Here is a 22,480-nt window from a genome sequence, read left to right as displayed (position 1 = left end):
GATGGACAGTTACATAAAAATAAACCCTTTCCTCCCCAGGTTGCTTTTGGTCATGGTGTTTATCTCAGCAAAAGAATGAAAAATAGGACACACCCAAATATAAAACATCACAACTTTTAAGACAGGGAATATTTTATTTAAAACCCACCAGTGAAATGGACGGCTTGGGTTTATGACAAGTCATTCATATTTTAAACCATAAATCAGTAACTGTATGAAAGCACACATGGCCACATACAAATTAACTGATCAGACCACAACTTTGTTGGAACAGAATAAACTTCCCTGTAAAAGCAGCACCTTTGTGACAATTAATTTAGTATTCCTCTCCTTCTTCCTCACCCTCTCCTTCAACAGAATCCACACCAACCTCCTCATAATCCTTCTCTAGGGCAGCCATGTCTTCACGGGCCTCAGAGAACTCCCCTTCCTCCATGCCCTCACCCACATACCAGTGCACAAAGGCACGCTTGGCATACATCAGATCAAACTTGTGATCTAGGCGAGCCCAGGCCTCAGCAATGGCTGTGGTGTTGCTCAGCATGCACACAGCTCTCTGGACCTTGGCCAGGTCTCCACCAGGTACCACAGTGGGAGGCTGGTAGTTAATGCCAACCTTGAAGCCAGTGGGGCACCAGTCCACAAACTGGATGGTACGCTTGGTCTTGATGGTGGCAATGGCAGCATTGACATCTTTGGGAACCACATCCCCACGGTACAGCAGGCAGCAAGCCATGTATTTACCATGGCGAGGGTCACATTTCACCATCTGGTTGGCTGGCTCAAAGCAGGCATTGGTGATCTCTGCTACAGAAAGCTGCTCATGGTAGGCTTTCTCAGCAGAGATGACAGGGGCATATGTGGCCAGAGGGAAATGGATACGAGGGTAGGGTACCAGGTTGGTCTGGAACTCTGTCAGGTCAACATTCAGGGCCCCATCAAATCTGAGGGAAGCAGTGATAGAAGACACAATTTGACCTATCAACCTATTTAGATTAGTGTAGGTGGGGCGCTCAATGTCGAGGTTTCTACGACAGATGTCATAGATGGCCTCGTTGTCTACCATGAAGGCACAATCAGAGTGCTCCAGGGTGGTGTGGGTGGTGAGGATGGAGTTGTAGGGCTCAACCACAGCGGTGGAAACCTGGGGGGCTGGGTAGATGGAGAACTCCAGCTTGGACTTCTTTCCATAATCGACAGAGAGCCGCTCCATCAGCAGGGAGGTGAACCCAGAGCCAGTTCCCCCACCAAAGCTGTGGAAAACCAGGAAGCCCTGAAGACCCGTGCACTGGTCAGCCTGTAGGAGAAAAGAAAAGGCACCGCTGTATCAACAGGGTGTATTGCACCACTTGCAATTCCTTTACTTGAATTAAAAAATAGTGAATTGTATTAAAAATGATCTCATGACCATGTGTACGAGTCTATCTAGTTAATGTAGTGAACAAAGTTTACATATTTTGGCAGGTACCAACACTCCCCCACACTGTATTTTAAATGCATCCATCTATGGTATTTACCAGTTTGCGAATTCTGTCCAAGACAAGATCAATGATCTCCTTGCCAATGGTGTAGTGGCCACGGGCATAGTTGTTGGCAGCATCTTCCTTGCCTGTGATGAGCTGCTCAGGGTGGAAGAGCTGGCGGTAGGTACCAGTGCGAACTTCATCTGGAAAAGGAGCCCAAGTCAGCCATTCACCAACAGTAACTGACACAAGCTCACTCACTCTTCGGTGTCTGAAGAGAGGTTCTGAGTGTGTGACCAGGACTGAATGCCTCAGGGAAGCCCCTGGTCCACTTACCGATAACTGTGGGTTCCAGGTCTACGAACACAGCCCGGGGCACATGCTTGCCAGCGCCTGTCTCACTGAAGAAGGTGTTGAAGGAGTCATCTCCTCCCCCAATGGTCTTGTCACTTGGCATCTGGCCGTCAGGCTGGATGCCATGTTCCAGGCAGTAGAGCTCCCAGCAGGCATTGCCGATCTGGACACCAGCCTGGCCAACGTGGATGGAGATGCACTCACGCTGTGGAAAAGGGGGAAAAATTATGAAATTAAGCTGTACTTCTATTTTAGATTTTAGCAGATTTCTAAAGTGTTTCTAATAATGCAAATATGTCAGAAACAATGAGTACCTGCTACATATACTGCAAAGGGGTGTGGTCTGTATAATGTCACCTTAATACTAAGACAGTGCAAACCCATTGTTCCCGTAGCCATGCTTAAATAGAAGAGTTTTCATGTTTGAAAAATACTTAAAACACAGATTCTGTAAAGTGAGATAATTGTCTGGAATTATTTTAATTGCTTCTTTTCCTGATAAGTAAAGATGAATGCTTCATCTTATAGGATCTGGTGTTTCAACATGGACATCTGTACTGAGTCTGTGGCCAGGGGCCACACCCTTCTGCAGAACCCATCAGCTCTAGACAAAGTGTGACTTCTGCATTGCTGCATCTGCTGTGCCTGGTGCTAGCCTGTGCCCTTTGTTACATTATTTAACAGAGAAAGCTCTATTTCCAACAGCTGTCTATACGATCTCCTAGCTGCTTTCAGTTTCCTAACCCTCTTAACCCTGTCTGGGCCATTTGCCTGAATTAATGAATTAGTGAAGATGTATTAGAACAAAAGACAGTTGGATACGGAGTATAATTTTTTCCTTGCAGCAGTTTCATTAAGATAATGAAGATTTCCCAGAATCTTTTCCACTATATGGAACCTGAAAGCTAAGTTAGAAACAAGAGCCAACAATAAAAACCGAGTAAAAAGATAACATTTAAAACTAGAAAATGTTATTTTAGTCGATGAATCTTTACATCCCACATAATATATTACTATTATTTCATTCTATAGAATTTTCTATGGTCTTTAGAGCTACAACTTTCATTGTCTACGGGGGTGGGGGTGGGGAAGGGCGTTTCCCTGGGTTATGACAATCAGGGTAGTTGGGGCAGCCCCCCACCCCCAGCGATATCCCGGTGTTAAGTTTGATACTCAAGCAAACAAAACCTCTGTAAAACTACAGTTCCACAACAATTTTTAAAAACTAAAAGCACAAAAACCACTCCCGAGGGAAGTTTAGAGAGCGAACCCCTCCCAAAACGCCACGGAAGCAAGAGACAAACAACCCCGCCCCTGCGCCTCCCTGACACCGGCTGCCATGGATCCAAGGCAAACTAACCACTTTCCCAGAGAAGTGGGGCGGCGTTTGTGGAATGAGGGCTCGGCCGCCGCCCTGGCCGGCCGCCCGCCCGCCGCAGCGCACCCCTCCAGCCGTGAGCCCCCGCCCCGGCGGCCCAGGCTGGGCGAGCAAGCCCTGGCCAGCGCCTTTGTTCTTCCCCGGGTCTGGGCGTATCCGTGTCCAGCATTGCGGCTGCGGGATTTACGGACTCCGCGCAAAGCTCAATTTAACAAAGCATCCAGACCACCCTTCCCCGCAGGGGTGACAAAAGGCTTAGGCTTTCCCTTGAAAATCTCGGGAGACTGATTCTACCCCCGTTACCGAGGGCCAGGGAAGAAGGCTGGCTCACCATGGTTGCTGCTTTGCGGCTGCCGGGAGGATGGAGGAGGCGAGGAGGAGGTGTTGCTTCTTACAGCGCGACTCTTAGGCGGTCGATGTAAGAGAACCTGCGGCACATGGGCGGATGCGGCTCCTTATATACAGCTCGGTCACCATGGGGATGGGCCACGGTCTTTTCCTGTTGGTCCAGACCCCTCTGTCTGCCCAGAGAAGCCGCGACAGGAGAGTGGTGATTGGTGCAAGCGATATGGTATGAGGTAATCTCTTCCCCCACCCCTTCCCCCTAGCATCCGTAGACTTTGCATCCTCAGACAAAGGCTGAGCAAAGGCAACTAGCCGAGCATCCATTATGGGGTGGGGTTGGGGAGGGGAAAAAAGGGAAGAAAGAAAATTGGGGCTGGGTGATTATACATGGCTTAAACCTTAAACTATAGTTAAAATAATCCAAGATTTTTCCCAACACTTAATCACAGAATTTATGTTTTTTAATGGAAAATTCCAGCAGTTTATTCATAATACACTAAATTTGACTATATTCCGTCAGGGTCCAATATCTTTAGTTGCTTTAAAAAAAAGCAGAGATAGAAATGGTGGTCCAAACGGCTTGGGTAAATGCTGGTGTTTACAGTTATTGTTATTATTGTTTGAACAAGATTCAGAAGCCCACTATGAATAGGCCAACAGCAGCTGGGGGTCAGAGGCAGGAAGATCTGCAGTTCAAGGTCACCCTAACTGGCATGTAAATCCCAGCCTTGGAGGAGTTGAGGCTGGAAGACAGCATCTGGTTTGAGGCCAGCATGGATTAAAGTGTGTGATCATGTCTCAAAAAGCAAAAGAGAACAAACTAAAGAGAATAATACCAAACAGAATTTATTGTTTACTAGAAGGCTTTGTTTACTGGTAGTATTCCTCATCACCCCTCCACGCCCACTCCCCCCTAGCCTGTCTCTAGAAATGAGCCATCCTTTCTAATACAGGGTTCAGAAACTATAAGGAGAAAGAATTGAGTTGAAAAACTAGCTCTTTCTTTGTGTGGGCTTATATTTCTGCATTGCTCTTTTGGGGGGGCGATATCAAGTTAAAAAATCACTGAGATACCAAATATTTTTTTAAAAAGGAGAGTTATATAATATAAAAGGAAACCATTTTGTAATGTTGCTTTCATCCCAGACAACTGTGCGATGTCAGCCCGACTGCAGCTCATTTTATGTAGTTCCCTAAATTCCGTAAATAGCCCCTTCTGCAGTTGGGCTTCTAACTGTGGGAACAGTAGCTCCTCACACCACTGCTATTCAGCTAGAGTCTGTGGTTGTTGCTCAGTTGGCCCTTGGAACAAAAATGCCTTGCTTTCATCCCTAGGAAATGGATTACAGTGGCATTCTTTCTATTTAGAAAACCTCCATTATCAACCAGGATGGTCTATATAGAGCATGTCTCTGAGCTGCAGACCACTGAACATTTGCTGGGCGAAATTTCAGAGGTAAAGAGATATTTGTTTGGGCATCAAGCTGAAAATTTGAATTTTGACAGATGATTTTCCTTTTAGTTTTCAGTAGCAGAGTTTTGGTTGTTGGGAGACTATTTCCAGTGGACTCTATGGAGTCCATTCATTCCCGACAGGCTGGCAAGGAGTGGGTGTGGGAGGGAGGGCGTTGGGAGAGAGCAGCTGCAGGTTCTGCGGTAACAATGGTGGCCGCGAGTTCTTCCAGCCTGCCATCCACGGCTCTGCTTTGCTTGTTTGAATGTATTGTGAAAGTCTTTCTTAGGGAAAACCAAATCAATAAAACCCACACATAAATTTGTTTACTTCTTGCATATGTCATAGGAGAAATAATCTCCTGCCCTCTCTGTCATTTTAGGAAATAAAAGTATATTTTAGTAAAGAAGCAGGAATAAAGATGACTTGATTATTTCTAATCTGAAAATACATTTAGTAAGGGTAAGAACTAACGTCGGCAGCTCTGTCTTAGAGAAGCCCACACCCATCCATGCTCTTGGGTATTTTCTAACATCCTCTATTTCTCTCTTAACTCATATTTAAAATCTATTTTAATGTTCTTTAGTAAACCCCAGCTCTGCATCATTAAAAATGCCATAAAGGAGATAGGGATTGATAAATAGCTTATTGAAAATATTGTTAGCAAAATTGTTGCATTTATTGCACATATTTGTGTGTGTGTGTGTGTGTGTGTGTGTGTGTGTGTGAGAGAGAGAGAGAGAGAGAGAGAGAGAAAGAGAGAGAGAGAGAGTTTGGATGCCAGAGGACAACTATGAAAGCAGATTCTCCTGTCACAACTGGAGAACTAGGAATAAAACTCAAATCCTCAGCCTTGGTGGCAAGAGCACTTACCAGCTAAGCCTCTTCCTCGTTGCTGAAATTTTAATAATGAAAAAAAATCATATACTACAGGACCCTGATGAAGTGTACTACAAGTCTTTTTTTTTTGTAGTACAGTGAGACATTTCTATTTCTTTACAATACAAAAGACTGAGAAATGTCTTCTTTCCCCAATATTCAATTCTTCATGCTTTCGTTCTTAGTTCTTCATGAGGATTAAAAGAGGATTTGTAGGATCCATTCTTTGTCCTTCTATCTCAGCGCCATTGGGTTCTTATGCAAATGAGAGGCTTTTTTTCCTCTCCCCTAGAGCATAAATAACTATAAGATCTGGACCAGAAACAGACTATTTAAACACTACAATCTTAAATATGTAAATGGAGATCAGTGTGGGTGGGTTAATGTGCTCTTTTTTTTTTTCCTTTTTTTGTTTTTTGTTTTTGTTTATTCCAGACAAGGTTTTTCTGTGTAACAGTCCTGGCTGTCCTGGAGCTGACTTTGTAGACCAGGCTGGCCTCAAACTCACAGAGATCCACCTGCTTCTGTCTCCCGAGTGCTAGAATTAAAGGCATGTGCCACTACTGCCCAGCTTCCACTAATTTTAGGGGCATAAGATGTGCTTCTGGTATGGAATTAAAGCAGGTGAATTAAGGATTTGGGCTTATCATTTTATCCACAACAGGCAGTTATTGGTCTACTTTAAACAGTAGGATTACATGATATGTATTACGTAGCATGATTTGTCATGTATATGTGTACACTAAAAGCAGTATGGCCATTGTATAGAGATTCAGTTGAATGGCAATAGGAGAGAAGAGGGAGAGAAGAAGAGGAAGACATGAACACACACACACACACACACACACACACACACACACTGGTGGTTTGCATAAGAATGGCCCTTATGCCAGGCGTTGGTGGCGCACGCCTTTAATCCCAGCACTCTGGAGGCAGAGGCAGGCAGATCTCTGTGAGTTCGAGACCAGCCTGGTCTACAGAGCGAGTTCCAGGACAGCCTCCAAAGCCACAGAGAAACCCTGTCTCGAAAAACCAAAAAAAAAAAAAAAAAAAAAAAAAAGAATGGCCCTTATAAGCATACACATCTGCTGCAGAGGTCAGAGGATAGCCTAGGGTGTGTGTGTGGGCCTCACCTTCCACCTTTAGGATAGGATTTCTGCCTTGTTTGCTATTAACCTTCCCAGGTTTACATGGCTTCTCGGGATTGAGACCTGGGTCTTAACACTTGCATGGCAAGCATCTTACCCACTGAGTCAGCTCCCCAAGTCAGTTTATTTATTTTGTTAGACAAAGTTTCATGGATTCCAGTCTGGCCTCAAACTTGCAGTATAGCCAAGAATGACATTGAATTTGTGGTTCTCCTGCTTCCATGTCCCCAGTGCTGAGACAATAGACATTTAACACCAGGGCTGTTTTTATGTGGTGCTGGGGACTGAACCCAGGGCTTCGTGAATGCTAGACAAGCACTCTACCAAGAGAGCTACACCCCTAACTGCACACACTGATTTTAAATTACATTCAATTGTAAATACACCTTCTAGAAGTAGGAACTGTAGGAGCAGTGGAGGCCCCAGGATTGAAGGAGTCATGGAAAGAACCTGAGGCTTGTCCCTGTGAGAGGCCAGAAGAAGCACTGTTGAAGATGCAGTCTCAATTGCAGTGGAGACCCCAGGATATTGGAGCTTCCAGGACCATGGGGGAGACACCAAGGACAGTGGCAGTTGTGGAATGGATTCAGCCTAAGCCTATTAGACAAGCTGTGCTGTGGATGGCAGAGTCAGAACAGAGAGACTGCCCAAGCCACTTGGAGCTCAAAAGTTCCTAAGTTAGCCCCAGATACCAACAACTGAGCTTTTTATATTGTTGGGTTTGGGTTTTATGTTGATTTAATTGTAATTTGTTCCTGTTTCTCCTATTAGAATAAGAAAGTATATATTTTTTGAGACAGGGTCACACTATGTAGTATTTTTTTTTTTTTTTTTTTTTTTTTTTGGTTTTTCGAGACAGGGTTTCTCTGTGGCTTTGGAGGCTGTCCTGGAACTTGCTCTGTAGACCAGGCTGGCCTCGAACTCACAGAGATCCGCCTGCCTCTGCCTCCCGAGTGCTGGGATTAAAGGCGTGCGCCACCAACCCCGGGCTCACACTATGTAGTATTAAGTATCTTGGAATTCACTGTAGACCCTGGCTGTCCTCGAATTTACGAAGTTCTTACTGCCTCTGCCTCAGAAATGCTGGGATTAAAGGCTCATGAGCCACGAGGCCCAACTTTTTGGTGTTGTTGAGACAAACTTCTTTTTGATTTTATAGAAGCTCCTAGTTGAGAGACATTAGCATTCTAAAGAGATCGTGGGATTTTTCTTTTCTTTCCTTTCCTTTTTGAGGTCTTAGACTTTTAAAGTGTTGAAAGGTATGGTTTGAAGTGACATGTTTATGTGTCAGGGTTGACTGGGGTGGGAGTGGGAGGTGGAATGTCATAGTTATCTTCAGCTGTCAGCTTCTGTAGACCTAGAGTCACCTGGGAGGAGGAAGTGTCAACTGAAAAATTGCTTTGATCTGATTGGCCGGTGGCTGTATCTGTCAGACATGTTCTTAATCGCTAATCAATGCAGGATGACCCGGCCCACTGTGGGCGGTTTCGTTACTGGACAAGTAGAGTTGTGCTGTATAAGTAAGGTGATTGAGTGGGCCTTAGATAGCAAGTCGGTAAGAGCATTTGTTCGTTTCTGTGTGAATCCACATGTGTGCATTGGTCATGCTGACTTAAAGGGCCTTGTTCTCCTGGCGTCCGTCCTCCATCCCCTCTGGTTCTTACACTCTCTGCTTCCTCTTCCATGGGGTTCCCTGAGCCCTGAGGGGGGAGAGTTCATGGAGACATCCTATTTAGGGCTGAGTGTTCCTAAGTCTCTCACTCTCTGCAAAATGTCTGGTTGTCTTTGTTCCCATCAGCTGCAGGAGGAAGCTTCTCTGATGATGGCTGAGCAAGACACTGATCTGTAAGTATAGCAGAGTGTCATTAGGAGTCATTGACCAACAACTCAATTAGATGTAATCCAGTCCTGGAACTGGAAGATTCATTTTGTGACAAGAGATGTTCAGGTGTGGGTCTGTCTTCCCCCATTATTTGGGGATTTCATTTAGCTTGTTTTCATATATGTATATATTTTAGGAAGCTTCTCCTGTATTAGGGATCCATACTACTCAAATGGCCCTTAATTTTAGCTACCTCTCATATCCCCTTCTCACTCCTTCTTGATCCTCCTGTTGTGCCCTCCATCCATCCATAACTATTCTACTTCCGTTTCCTAATGAGATCTGTCTGTACATCAGCCCCTAGTCCCTTACCCTATACCTAACCTCTGTGGTTCCATGGATTGGAGCATAGCTTGGTTATCATTGACGTAATAGCTAATATCCACATATAAGTGAATACATACTAGATTGGTCTTTCTGGGTCTGATATACCTCACTCAGGATGATTTTTTTACCCTAGTCCTATCCATTTACTTTCGATTTTCATGATACCATTCTTTTTTTAACAGCTACCACTCCATTGTGTAAATGTATCTATTTTTAATCTATTCTTCTGTTGAGGGTCATGTAAGTTTTTTTCCAATTTCTGACTATGAACATGGTTGAGCAAGTGTCTCTATGGTAGGATGAATCATTCTTTGGGTATATGCCCAAAGGTGGTATAGCAGGCTCTTTTTTTTTTTTTTTTTTTTTTTTTTTTTTTGGTTTTTCGAGACAGGGTTTCTCTGTGGCTTTGGAGACTGTCCTGGAACTCGCTCTGTAGACCAGGCTGGCCTCGAACTCACAGAGATCCGCCTGCCTCTGCCTCCCGAGTGCTGGGATTAAAGGTGTGCGCCACCAACGCCCGGCTAGCAGGCTCTTGAGGTAGATTGATTACTACCTTCCTCAGAAATTATATTGATTTCCATAGTGACTGTACAAGTTTGCATTCCTACTAGCAATGGAAGAGTGTTCCTCTTTCTCTATATCCTCACCAGCGTGAGCTGTCACTTGTGTTATTAATCTTAGCCATTCTGATGGATGTAAGATGAAATCTCGAAGTAGTTTTGCTTTGCATTTTCCTCATGGCTAAGGATGTTGAACATTTAAGTGTTTCTCAGCAATTTGAGTTTCTTCTATTGAAAATTCTCTGTTTAGATCTGTACTGTACTCCGTTTTTTTAAATTGGGTTGTTTTCTTGGCTTCTAGGTTTTTCATTTTGTTTTGTTTTGTTTTTTTTCTGAGACAGGGTTTCACTGTATATCCTTGACTCTTCTGGAACTTGATCTGTAGACCATGCTGGCCTCAAACAGAGATCTGCCTGCCTCTGCCTCCAGAGTGCTGGAATTAAAGGCATGCGCCACCAATGTCTGGCATTTATTTTTTAGCTTTTTATATATTTTGTATGTTAGCCTCTATTGGATGTATAGCTAGAAAAAAATCTTTCCCTATTCCATAGGCTGTCATTTTGTCTGAATGATGGTGTCCTTTGCCATGCAGAAGCTTCTCAGTTTCATGAGGTCCCATTATTAACTGTTGATCTTTTTTTATTATATTGTTCTTTTTGTTTGTGTGTGTGTGGTTTTTTTTTTGTTGTTGTTGTTGGTTTTGTTTGTTTGTTTTTTGTTTTTGTTTTTTGAGACAGGATTTCTTTGTGTAGCTTTGGAGGCTGTCCTGGAACTCACTCTGTAGACCAAGCTGGCCTTGAACTCCACCTGCCTCTGCCTCCTGAGTGCTGGGATTAAAGGCATGTGTCACCAACTGCCTCGCTAATTGTGGATCTTAATGCCTGTGCTATTGGTGTTCTGTTCAGGAAGTCTTCTCCTGTGCATTCAAGGCTATTCCCCACTTTCTCTTCTGTCAGGTTCAGTGTGTCTGGTTTCTATGTTAAGGTCTTTGACTCATTTGGAGTTGAATTTTGTTCAGGGTGATAAGTATGGATCTGTTTGGGTTCTGTTATATACAGTTGTCCAGTGCAACGTGTGCCATTTGATGATGCTGTCTTTTTTCCAGTGTGTGTTTCTGACTTCTTTATCAAAAAATCAGGTCTGTAGGTGTGAGGATTTATGTCTGTATCTTCAGTTCAAGTCCATTGATCGGGGTGTCTGTTTTTGTGCCAGTGACAAGCTGTTTCTATGACTACAGCTCTGCAGTACATCTTGGGCTTGTAGTGACTCCTTCGGCAGTTCTTTTACTGCTCAGGGATGTTTTCACTATCCTGGGTTTTTGTGTTTCCATATGAAGCTGAAAGCTGTCCTTTCAAGATCTGTGAAGAATTTTGATGGGCATTGAATCTGGAGATTGATTTAGGTAAAATGGCCATTTTCACTATATTAAGCCATTTGCATGGGAGAACTTTCCATCTTCTGATAGCTTCCTCAATTTCTTTCTTCAGGGTCTTAAAGTTTTTATCACATAAGTCCTTCACTTGCTTGGTTAGAGTTACTCCAAGATATTTGGTGTTATTTGAGGCTGTTGTGAAAGGTGTTTCCCTGATCGATTTCTCAGTCTGTTTCTCATTTGTACATAGGATGGATACTGACTTTATTTATTTATTTGTTTGTAGCCAGCTACTTTACTAAAAGTGTTTATCAGCTGTAGGAGTTTCCTGGTAGAATTTTAAGTTGATGTTGGCTATAGACTTCCTATAACTGTTCCTTGGTTTCTGTTACCCTCCCTGATTCTTGGAAGATTGTGGTTGCCTTGTGTTGCCGGTAGGAAATTCTCCTGATAGGTGTGGCCACTGGGTATAATGTGCTTCTGGGTAAAATGTGCTTCTAGGCATTGCGAGCTGACAGTTAAGAATGGGAATGGACAGGGGTGCTGAGGAGGTCTGCAGGAGGGAGGAAAGCAGGGTGTTCCTCCAGGATCTGTCTAGTCCCCGGGGAATGGGGGCCGAGTATGAGGAGAGGCCTCAGCAGAAAACAGGCTGCAGAGCTGGGGATGAGACTGGGGGATTGGACTTGAGGAATGGAGGGAGAGATCAGTATCTGTACTTCGCCTATCTGCTTCCCTGGCAGGAATGACCTTTGGCTTCCCAGGGAATGGCTGCTGGAGTTGGAAGCCCAGGTAAAGCTATGAGTGAGTGTGTGTGTGTTGGGGGGGCTGTTAAGATGGGAAAATCTGTGTGATTCACTGAAGATGGGGTGGGGGAGCAAGGTCTCAGCAGGTGGTCTGCTACAGAGCTGGGGATGAGACTTGGGGATTGTATTTAAAAGAGAGGAGAGATAGACGAAAATCTACAATTAGCCTACTTGATTCCCGTCAGAGTGGTCCTAAACTCTAAATTTAAATAAGGGAATGGACATGATTATGGTACTATAGTGAATTTAGTTTGATCTTAATTTTAGGGTTTAGTAGCAATGTGGTGAATAGACTGGATAAAAGACTACTGAAGTTCCAATGTTAAAGTTTTAGAAAAGAATATGACTCCTGCCAGGCCGTGGTGGCGCACACCTTTGATCCCAGCACTCAGGAGGCAGAGGCAGGCGGATCTCTGTGAGTTTGAGGCCAGCGTACATCGTCTACAGAGCAAATTCCAGGACAGGTTCCAAAGCTACCCAGAGAAACCCTGTCTCAAAAAACCAAAAGAAAAAAAAAAGGAAAAGAGAAGTAAAATCTGTAAAGTAGGGCAACAGTTGGGGATGTAACTCGGTGCTTGCTTACCATGACAATGCTCTGGATTCCATCCCCAGCACAAAATGAAATTGTCTTCTGTGTATCATATAGTGCATCCGACACAAACAAACAAACAAATAAAATACAAAAGACTCATGAGATGACTCACTGAGGTGCAGTTATTACTGAACGGTAGCCTTTTTTTTTTAATTCCCAAAACAGGGTTTCTCTGTGTAATAGCTCTGACCATCCTGGAACCCTCTCTGTAGACCAGGCTGGCCTCGAAATCACGGAGATCTACCTCTTCTGGAGAGCTGGGATTGAAGGTGTATACCACCATCGCTGGGCAACCACTCTATTCTTTTAAGCTGTTCACTATTCTCCTTTGTTTTAGAAACTAAACCGCCCCTCCTTCTCTCCATCCTCCTTATCTTCCGGGAACAATCTCATGTACCTCAAGCTAGCCTCAAACTTGCTATATTGCCAAGGATAACCTTGATAAACTTCTGATCCTTCTGCCTGCACTCCTCCTGAATGCTGCAATCACAGGCTTACGCTACCACACCCAGTTTTACCTGATGCTGGGGAGTCAGCTCCAGGGCTTCCCACATCATGAACAAGAGCTCTGCCAGCTGAGCCTCATCCTCAGCCAGCTATATATATAAATACACATATAAATGAGTTGCATTTCATTGACTTAAATTATGCACACTCGCAGAATGTATGTTGAACCACCTTTGTCCAGCTCCCTTTGTTCTGAGAAGCAGATGGAAATTAGGTGGCAGACTGGGAAGGTTGCCATGGTGCTCTGGCTACAGGGATTTAACAGCAATCAAAGGAAACTCCAGACTCCCCTCCCCCCACATCCACTACCAAATTCTCACGTTTCTCCCTAATCCTTGCCCTGTGTTAGCTAAACTGACTGGTCAGTGATCCCCAAAGATCCTGGATGTCTACTTCCCCAAAGCAAACTGGAAGTAGGACAAGGCTCAGGGCCTCCCTCCAGCAAGGCCGTGCTCCTCAAGTTTTCATAACTTCCCCAAACAGCACCAAAGCCCACCGGCTTCGCTCACTGGGGAGTTCAAATACCCAAGGCTTTTGGAGGTGTTTATCATTCCAACCACCACAAGTATGTAAATTCAAACAGGAGAGACGAGCTTCTGAATGGTGCTCCAGTGGTCGGGCATGCCAGCTCCTCCTAGGTGTATTGAAGTAGGCATGCTCCTGAAGATTTCCGTTTCCTTCACTGGAACTAATTCAGTAGCTCTTATTAGGCCAATCGGATTCTTACAGAATTAGTAGTCTACCCTCTTGGAAACGTCAAAGTTTTAGCGTAATTGGTATGGGTCTGTTTTTTCATTCCTTTTTTGGGGGGTTGGGGAAGCTGGTTAGAGACAAGGTTCTCTGTTGTAGCCCTGGCTGTCCTGGAACTCACTCTGTAGACCAGGTTGGGCTTGAACTCACAGAGATCCACCTGTCTTTGCCTTCTGAGTTTTGTGATTAAAGGTGTGTACCACCACTGTCTGGCTCAGTCTGTTGTTTCTTTTTTTTTTTTTTTTGGTTTTTCGAGACAGGGTTTCTCTGTGGCTCTGGAGGCTGTCCTGGAACTTGCTCTGTAGACCAGGCTGGCCTCGAACTCACAAAGATCCGCCCGCCTCTGCCTCCAGAGTGCTGGGATTAAAGGCGTGCGCCACCAACGCCCGGCCAGTCTGTTGTTTGTAAACTCTGATAATTCTTAGATAAATTGACTGAAAATTGCCCCCTTTATGATAATTATCCCAAAAGATACAACTCCCAATGATGCCTGGCCTCAGAGGCTTGCTTGTTCATTCATTTATATGTATGGGTGCCCGCGTCAGGGAACACTATAGGAGTCAAAGGACAAATTCAAGGAGTCAGCTTTCTCTACTATCTGGGTCCTGGGACTGAAAATCAGGTTTTTGGGCTTGATGGAGAGTTCCTGTACCTGCTAAACCACATCCCAGGTCCTGTTTGTTTGAGATAGATTTCATGTAGTCCAGACAGGTCTTGAACCACTTCCCCTCTTGCGGCTGTATCCCAAATGCTAGGACTATAGACACGAGTCACTGCATCAGACTTAAGGGGATATTGAAGGAAAATATTTCTCCAACTTCTTTCAGAATTAAAAATTTAAAATTGATTGGGCAGTGGTGGCAAATGCCTTTAGTCCCAGCACTTGGGAGGCAGAGGCAGGCAGATCTCTGTGAGTTCGAGACCAGTCTGGTCTATTGAGCAAGTGCCAGGACAGCCTCCAAAGCTACACAGAAAAACTCTGTCTGGCAAAAAAATTAAGAATTAAAACCAGATCCTCTGGAAGAGCCAGTAACCTTAACCCCGGAGCCATTTCTCCAGTCCCCAAACTTGAATTAAAAACAAAACAAAATGCATTAATTTAATTAATATGTGGAGGGTTCATGTGTGTGCCATAGCTGTGGGAGCTGGTGGATCCCGGAGACTGTTGGGTTTGGTGGCAAGCACTGTTACCTTTGAATCTATCTCAGCAGCTCTCCTCTCCCATGAATTCAAGCACCGATTATGGACACACAGAAGCAAAAAGATTTTAAAAGGCTGCAGGGGTTTCCCCTTCTTCTGCTTCTAGGAACAGCAAACTGTTCCAGGATGTAGATTGTAAGAGACATAAACATTCATTTGAGCTAAGTTCCTAATATTGTCTCTGTATTTAGTATTTTTCATAAAGAAGCTCACTGTTGAGTCTTTTTAAAAAATGTTTTCTGTATTTTTAGATTTGTGAGAGTAGTTGCATTCTCACCTCTCCTGTTGCTAAGCAACAAACAATACAGTTGCTAGGAGACAAACTAGCAAGGTTGGGGGTAATTCCCAATCCAGTCACCACCTTTCATGTCACCTGACTTGACAGCTTCAAGCAAAAGAGAAAACAGTTCAAGTCAGATGAAAAGGTTAGGAAGAGACAGGAGCCCGGTGGTCAGGGGATGAAATAGGCAACTAGGAAGGATTGGAGAGAAGAGTGTGTGTTCCACAAGGAGAGGCTTTGATGCAATTTTCTTGCATGAGTCATGGAAAAACCTTAAACTGCCATGCTGAATTTCATCTTCTGCATGCTTCTACCTTATCTGAAAAACAGATTAGAGAAGAAACTTGGAGAAGAAATCTTCCAGTTACCATCCCTAAATGTATACAATAGAAATCAATAGTTACTCTCATGGAAGACTGACAATTACAAAAATATTTACGATTACTTAAAAACCCAAGTCTAGAGGCTGGAATGCAGGCTGGCTCATAAACGGCGTGACTAGCTCAGTCTGAAGCACCACATAAACCAGACATGATGGCACAGTCAGGAGAGAGAGGAAGGCTGCCCAAGTGCAAGGTCATCCTCTGATATAAATTGAGTCTGAGGCCTGCCTGGAAAACACCTGACTCTATCTATGCCCAGGGCCTGCAGAGCTTCAAGCTACACAGGGTTCTAGCACAGAGAGGGGGATATGGACACAGGAGCTTATCCCTGACCAAGAAGCTATTTAAAATTAATACCTACTGGCAAAGGGAAAATCAAGTTTCTCCAATGGAGTGTCATTGGGTGTGTCAGCCACACTCCAGGGCATGCTTTGTGCCCAGAAATAGTTAGCCAACACAAAATGAACTCTATATTTGTTTTTGTGTGGGGGCACTTTATAAATACCGTAAAGTATATAAATATAATAAAGTTTATAAGTAGAGTAATTTAGTTTTGTTTTGGCATTTTTGTCTTATTGGGGTTTTTTATTTTGATTTTAGTTTTTTTTTTAAAGATTTATTTATTGTGAACACAACATCTTGCTTCCATTATGTCTGAACACCAGAAGAGGACACCAGATCTCATTACAGATGGCTGTGAGCCACCATGTGGTTGCTGGGAATTGAACTCAGGACCTCTGGAAGGGCAGTCAGTGCTTCTAACCTCTGAGCCATCTCTCCAGCCCTTGATTTTAGTTTTTGAAAAAGAGAAAGAACTTAAAGTTGGGCAGGAGGGAATAATCTGGGAAAAGTTAAGGAAGGGGAAAACATGATCAAAATATATTGTATTTAAAAACTATTTAAAATGAAAAAGAAGAGTAGGGGACAGTGGTAAAGTCACCTACAGCTAAGCATGTGTTGGATCCAGAGACCTACATGGTGGAATGAGAGTATCAACTGACCAGTTATCCTTCAACTCCACATCCACACATGGACAAATAAGTAAATGAGTAGGTGATAAATGAACACTAAGGAAGCAGGAAGGAAGCAGCTGCCATGTTCTGCCTTTGTTATGTCTGAAATAAGAAACCCAGCTCCAGGTTTTCTAGTCCTGATAAAAGGCTCTCTTTGGGGCTCTATATGGTTACTGTTGCTAGCAATCAGGAAGCTCCAGGATACTGTTGCAAGGTTCTTCAGAGTTCTGTCTAAACCTGGGCTAGTGCCAGAAGCACCAGAGATAAAAGTCATTGCAAAACATCCAGATTCCATGGTCCCCAGCGATTTTATGCCGGCCATCTATTTTGTGTTCATCGACAATCCATTTAAATGGTGGCTTCACACAAATGGCTCATCAACATCTTCTTCGTGAATATCAGTCCTTACTACAGAGCACTAGGAAGGTGATGGGTAATAGATTAATTAAGATAGGATACATTGCCGAGTAGTTGTGGTGCACACCTGTAATTCACAGAGATAGGTGCGTCTCTGTGAATTTGAGGCCAGCCTGGTCTACTGAGCGAATTCCAATCCAGCCTCCAAAGCTACAGAGAAACCGTCTCAAAAAAAAAAAAAAAGATACATGTTCTGCTGTTGCCAGCCTTAACTAAAAATATAATAAAGAACCTAACACAGACTTGGGGAGATTCAGGAGGTAAAGGTGCTTGCTGCCAAGTCTGATGACCTGAGTTTGAGCCCTAGAAGCAACAACCAAAGGTAATCTCTGACCTCCAGAAGTAAGCTGTGCCATATGTGTGCTTGTGTGTGCACAAGTGTGACCATATAAACACACACAAGCAACAATAGCAACAATAACATAAGTAAATGTATGAGGGAAAGGACTCTGAACTAATGTGTGGGGTGGAGGATGCGTACCTCCATACCCAGCACAGTGATAAACATTTCTTTTTTTAATTTAATTTTATTTTATATGTATAGGTGTTTTACCTGCTGTGTCTGTGCACCATAGGTATACCTGGCCCTGCACAGGCCAGAAGAGGAGGTAGAACTCTCTAGAATGGAGTTTTAAGATGGTTGTGAACAACATGTGGGTACTGGGAACTGAACTCAGGTCTTCTGGAAGAGCAGTGCATGCTCTTAACCACTGAGCCAACTCTCTAGCCAGATAGATGTTAATAAACTTTTGTTTTCTTTTTTGAGAAAAGATTTCTCTGTGTAACAGTCCTAACTGTTCTGGAACTCACTCTGTAGACCAGGCTGTCCTCGAACTCACAGAGGTCCACCTACCTCTGCTTCCTGTGTGCTGGGATTAAAGGCGTGCGCCATCACCACTCAGCTATAACTAGGGCTTCTGGACAGAGAGATCTCTGGGAAGAAGAAAGGCAGAGTTGCCAGCCAGACATGGAGGAAGCAGAATGAGTAAAATGGAGATGAGGGAACAAGTGCTTGGAAGATAGATTAAAGAGATGTGGGCTAATTTAAATTATAAGAGCTAGTTAGAAACAATCCTAAGCTAAGGCCGAGCTTTCATAATTAATAATAAGCTTCCATGTCATTATTGGGGAGCTAATGGTCCAGATGAAAAAGTCTGACTATAGTCAGGTTTGGTGACAAGTGTCTTTTCCTACTGAGTCAGCTCACTGATACATATTATATTTTATTCTAAATTTACTTTAGAAGCTGGCACTTGACACTATCCTATAATACCAACCCTCAGGAAGTGGAAGTAGAATGGTCAGAAAGGCCCATCCTATGTCACATACTGAGTTCAAGACCAGCCTGAATTACTTGACACCAGCCCTGAAAACACCTAAGTATGGGCTTCAGGAGGCTCTATTGGTAAAGTGCTGGCCACTAGAGCCTTATAGGACTTGGGTGTGGACACAATGTGTGCAGAAGAGCTGATTTGTCAGATCAGATCTCTAATCCCGGAACTGGGATGTCAGAGACGGCGGATCCCTAGAGCTCATGGGTCACCTAGCCTAGCCAAATTGACCAGCTCCCGGCTCAGTGATCTCATTAGTCAAGCTAGCCTCGCCAAATTCACCAACTCCAGGCCCAGTGAGAGAGAGCCATCTCCGGAAAAGAGACACCACCAGCAACAACAACAAGAATCCTAAATATATTAACTACTTAATTAAACTCAAACCAACATTTACATTTAGGGCTAAGGACATAGCTCATTCGGTAGAGTTCTTGCATGGTAAGCATGAGGCACTACATAAAAGTCAGGTGTCGGGAGACCCAGAATGGAGGCCCGTGCACGCCTTTAATCCCAGCACTCCAGAGGCAGAGGCAGGCAGATCTCTATGAGTTTGAGGCCAGCCTGGTCTACATAGTAAGTTTCAGGAAAGTCATGGCTAGGTAGAGACTCATTCTGCCTCCCTTCTTTAATTTTTTTTCTTCCATTGATTGACTGAGATTGATTGATTTTTCAAGACATGGTCTCACTATGTAGCTCTGGCAGTCCTGGAACTCTCTATCTCAAACTCACAGAGATCTGCCTGTCTCTGCCTCCCAAATGCTGGGGTTAATGATAGGTGCCACCACACCTGATTTAGAGACCCTGTCTCTAAAACAAAAACAAAACAACCCTCCCCATCACACACACACAAAATCTCAGGTGTTGCTCAGACACTCAAGAGCTGGCAGGGGAGGATCAAAAGTGAAGATCATCCTCGGCTACATAGTAAAGTTGAAGGCTGTCTGAGTTATGGCACCATGTCTGCCTGAGTGTGTAAGAACAGCCAGGCCCAGGGCAGTATAATCCACAATACTCAGGGGCAGAGGCAGGAAGATTGGCAGTTTGTGACAAGCCTTTGGCAATTTAGTGAGACCTCATCTCAAACGCATCTATTTTGAGAGAGCTGGTTCTCTCCACCATGTTGGTTCTGGGCATGGAGCTCAGATCATCAAGCTTTGTGACAAAGGCCATCACCCAGTGAACCATCTTGCCTGTCCTTTATTTTTGTTTTTAGTTGGGATTTTCTGTCATTTAGGCTCAGGTTGGCTTCCAATTTCACATGAAGCAGAGGCTAGTTCTGAGTACCTGCTCTTCCAGTTCTGATACAGGCATTCATCACCATGCCAGGACAGGACCAAGTCAAAGCCTGAGACTGTCTTTGTCAGTACTTTCTTCTGTCCCTTCCAGGCATCTTTCTCTACCGGCAGAATATGAGAAGGGGAAGTCCCTACTCTAATCTTTAAAGCCCCAGGACACATGTGGCTTGTGTGAACTTGGTGACCAATCAGCTGAAATGACCCACTTTGGCAGAATTCAGCAGATACCTTTGACTGCCATAGAAAACATCATGCTTGACCCCATTCTGCCACTTTCTGGGAAGTGGGATTACATTTCCCCTCCGAGGGTAACCAGAACTAGAGGCCAGGCATTTCAGGGGCTCTCCTGTCAGCAATACTGTGTCTATTTGGACTGCAATTCAGGTTAACTATTCTCTTGTTTGGTTAAATAGGAACTCTGTTTGGCTCTTGTTAGTGCTGACTTGGTGCCTAGCACTTCCTGACAGTCTAGTCCTTTTACCTTGGGGGTGGGGGTGGGCATGGTTAGAGTTCCTGAAGCCACAGCCGGACAAGTCCCTGCCAATGCCCTTCATGTGGCATTGCCCCGGTGAAAGGCATGGCGTCCCTTCTCTCCACAGAGACCGATCACTTAGGGCTGGACAGCTTCAAAAAGGCAATTAGCATAATGTAAGGAAGCCTCAGAAGCTGAAGGGGCTATAATTCGAATTACACTGTAAATGGTATGAATTGGGGGCAATGAAAAGGAATGATTATTAGGTGGGCATTTTAAAGTCGTTTTCCGAAAGCACCAGGTGTGTTTCCTTTTCCTCCCGGGGTGAGGGACACTGTAGAAGCTCTTCTAGAAAAGAGGTGCAAAGGAGACGATTACGTGTAGTTTACTGGAAGCACAAAGAACAGCTTGATGCTGAGAGCATGGCTGGCTGGATGCCAGGAGACATCCCAGGGGAATGGTGCTGCCAGCACCTGACACACAGAGAGCTGACCAAGCCCTTTCCTTAATGCTGACTGCCGGCTCCAAAGTTCTATCAGAGGGCTACGTTGAAAGGCCCAGTACACTTTAAAACAATCATGGTGACTCTAGAGCAATCTGAATTCTAAGAAACTAGTAGAAGGGACATAGAGCGATATAGGTATATCCATCAGCTTTGGGCAGAATGACTGGGTTGGGTGGGGCCTGCCTTGAGACAGTGCCATGTGACACCATCCTCTCTGTGCCTTTGAAATGAGCAGTTTGAACCTAAACATTCCCAAATGCTTCCTAGACACTTCTTGGGGAAGGCGGGGATATAAAAAGCACATCATTTTGGCCAGAAAATTTAGGTTTGATGATACTTTTGTAATCTGGGGGGGGGTGGCACACGTCTTTAATCCCAGCACTCAGGAGGCAGAGGCAGGCAGATCTCTGTGAATTCAAGGCCCGCCTGATCTACAAAGGGAATTCCAGGACAGCCAGGGCTACATGGGAAAAACCCTGTCTCAAAAAACACCACCACCCCTCAAAAGAAAACCATTATTTTGTGCAGCCAGGACTGAAAGTCAGAGGCTAAGGTGGGTGGGTGTGCAGGACAAGGAGAAAGGTATTCCAGATATTTTGCTAACTAATCCTCAGTGGTTGTTTTACTAATGTGAAATCTTAGATCAGAAAAGCAGGGTCCAAAGAGGCAGAACCTGGTGGTGACAGAGAGAGGCTAGAAGCCTGGTGTGTTCACTCCTCGGCTGGCCACTGATTCACTACAGCATTTGAAGAGGTTTGGCAAAGGAAACCACAGAGCAGTTGGTGCGGAACAGACAGGTGGGGCTGTGACTCAGTGCAGTGCCTTGCCCATGCTAAAACAGCACATCCATTCTGTTTCCCAATCAGCCCTTAATTTTTAATCTTTCCTTCGGAAATTTGATGCTAGAGAGTAGGCATGGGGGAGGGGTGACATCTCACAGATGTCCTCTAAGCAATTAACTATCTGTAGGCTTTTATGACAGGATGCATTCTGCACAAGCCTCAAGGCCTTCTAGGCGGTGTCAGCTGCTGCAGTCACGTGTTCCCAAGGCACAGCAGTCATTTGTCTTCTCCATAGCAACCGGAGACCCAAGGATTTTACTAGGATGCAGTCTGTGGACCACATGAGCCACAAAGACTTCTGCCCTTCAAAACAAGCTGTTTGATGCCGTTTAAAGTAATAAGGAGAGGACCCTGGTAACTAGCGTAATACAGACTGTAATAACAGGGTGTGCCTGGGGCGTGGCCTCGGGTCTTTAATTACTTTCTCCTCACCTGTATTATTGTCCTACACTCTACTAGACACACCGTCGCCTCAGCTCTGGAGCAGTCGCTGCAGGGATTTGTCTGTCCTTTGAGAACATGCGTTCAAAGCATATAAACCACACAAGTGGGGACTTTCCATGAAAAACCTTTTATTTTCTGTGTATGAGTGTTTAGCCTGCCTGCATGTATGTGCCTTATGTGTATACAAGGTGCCTGAGGAAGCCAGAAGGCAACATCGGATCCCCTGGAACTGTAGTTGCCTTGGTGAGCCACCATATGGGCGCTGGGAATTGAACCCAGGTCCTCTGAAAGAGCGGCCAATGCTCCTGAGCACTGAGCCCAGAGCACTGTCTCCTATTGGCTCTTGACAGATTACTGGTAGCAGCACGCAGACTACCTTAGGCATCTCTGTTCTGTCTTGTCGTCCCTCTCTACTCCCCCTCTCCACACCCAGTAGGAGTTATAGGCAGCTGGAAATCTCCTGCTCTGGTGCTGGGAACCAAACT

The 22,480-nt window shown here is 44.5% G+C and overlaps 1 protein-coding gene and 1 long non-coding RNA gene across 7 annotated transcripts in view; one reads left to right on the top strand and one right to left on the bottom strand.

The window, feature by feature from the left end:
- Positions 1–114: 114 nt before the first annotated feature.
- Positions 115–3,659, bottom strand: LOC121142880 (tubulin alpha-1A chain). The gene is made up of 4 exons (XM_040753856.1): positions 3,527–3,659; positions 1,800–2,022; positions 1,518–1,666; positions 115–1,297 (listed from the first exon to the last, which is right to left on the bottom strand). Exons 1-4 carry the CDS (start codon positions 3,527–3,529, stop codon positions 317–319), a joined length of 1,356 nt encoding a protein of 451 aa, XP_040609790.1. The 5' UTR covers positions 3,530–3,659; the 3' UTR covers positions 115–316.
- LOC106020860 overlaps positions 3,639–22,480 on the top strand; it is a 31,904-nt gene continuing 13,062 nt past the window's right edge. The window contains exons 1-3 of one of the 6 annotated variants that reach the window (XR_005879999.1): positions 3,639–3,773; positions 4,876–4,996; positions 11,902–11,950. This is a non-coding gene — a long non-coding RNA (uncharacterized LOC106020860). Of the gene's footprint in view, positions 3,774–4,875; positions 4,997–10,825; positions 11,192–11,901; positions 11,951–22,480 lie in introns of those variants that run through there. The other 5 variants (XR_005879997.1, XR_005879996.1, XR_005880000.1 and 2 more) reach the window with 5 other exon arrangements.

This window comes from Mesocricetus auratus, unplaced genomic scaffold (genome assembly GCF_017639785.1).
Source record: "Mesocricetus auratus isolate SY011 unplaced genomic scaffold, BCM_Maur_2.0 Super-Scaffold_100010, whole genome shotgun sequence".
Lineage (NCBI taxonomy): Eukaryota > Metazoa > Chordata > Mammalia > Rodentia > Cricetidae > Mesocricetus > Mesocricetus auratus.
The sequence above is the reverse complement of the archived record's forward strand: the minus strand, read 5'-3'. Positions and strand labels throughout refer to the sequence as shown.

Bases quoted from the DNA above. Each gene is read 5' to 3' on its own strand.
- LOC121142880 (XM_040753856.1), bottom strand. The intron at 1,667-1,799 runs GTAAGTGGACCA...CTCCTTTTCCAG, and splicing joins CCTGGAACCCACAGTTATCG to ATGAAGTTCGCACTGGTACC. The intron at 1,298-1,517 runs GTAAATACCATA...TTTCTCCTACAG, and splicing joins TGGACAGAATTCGCAAACTG to GCTGACCAGTGCACGGGTCT.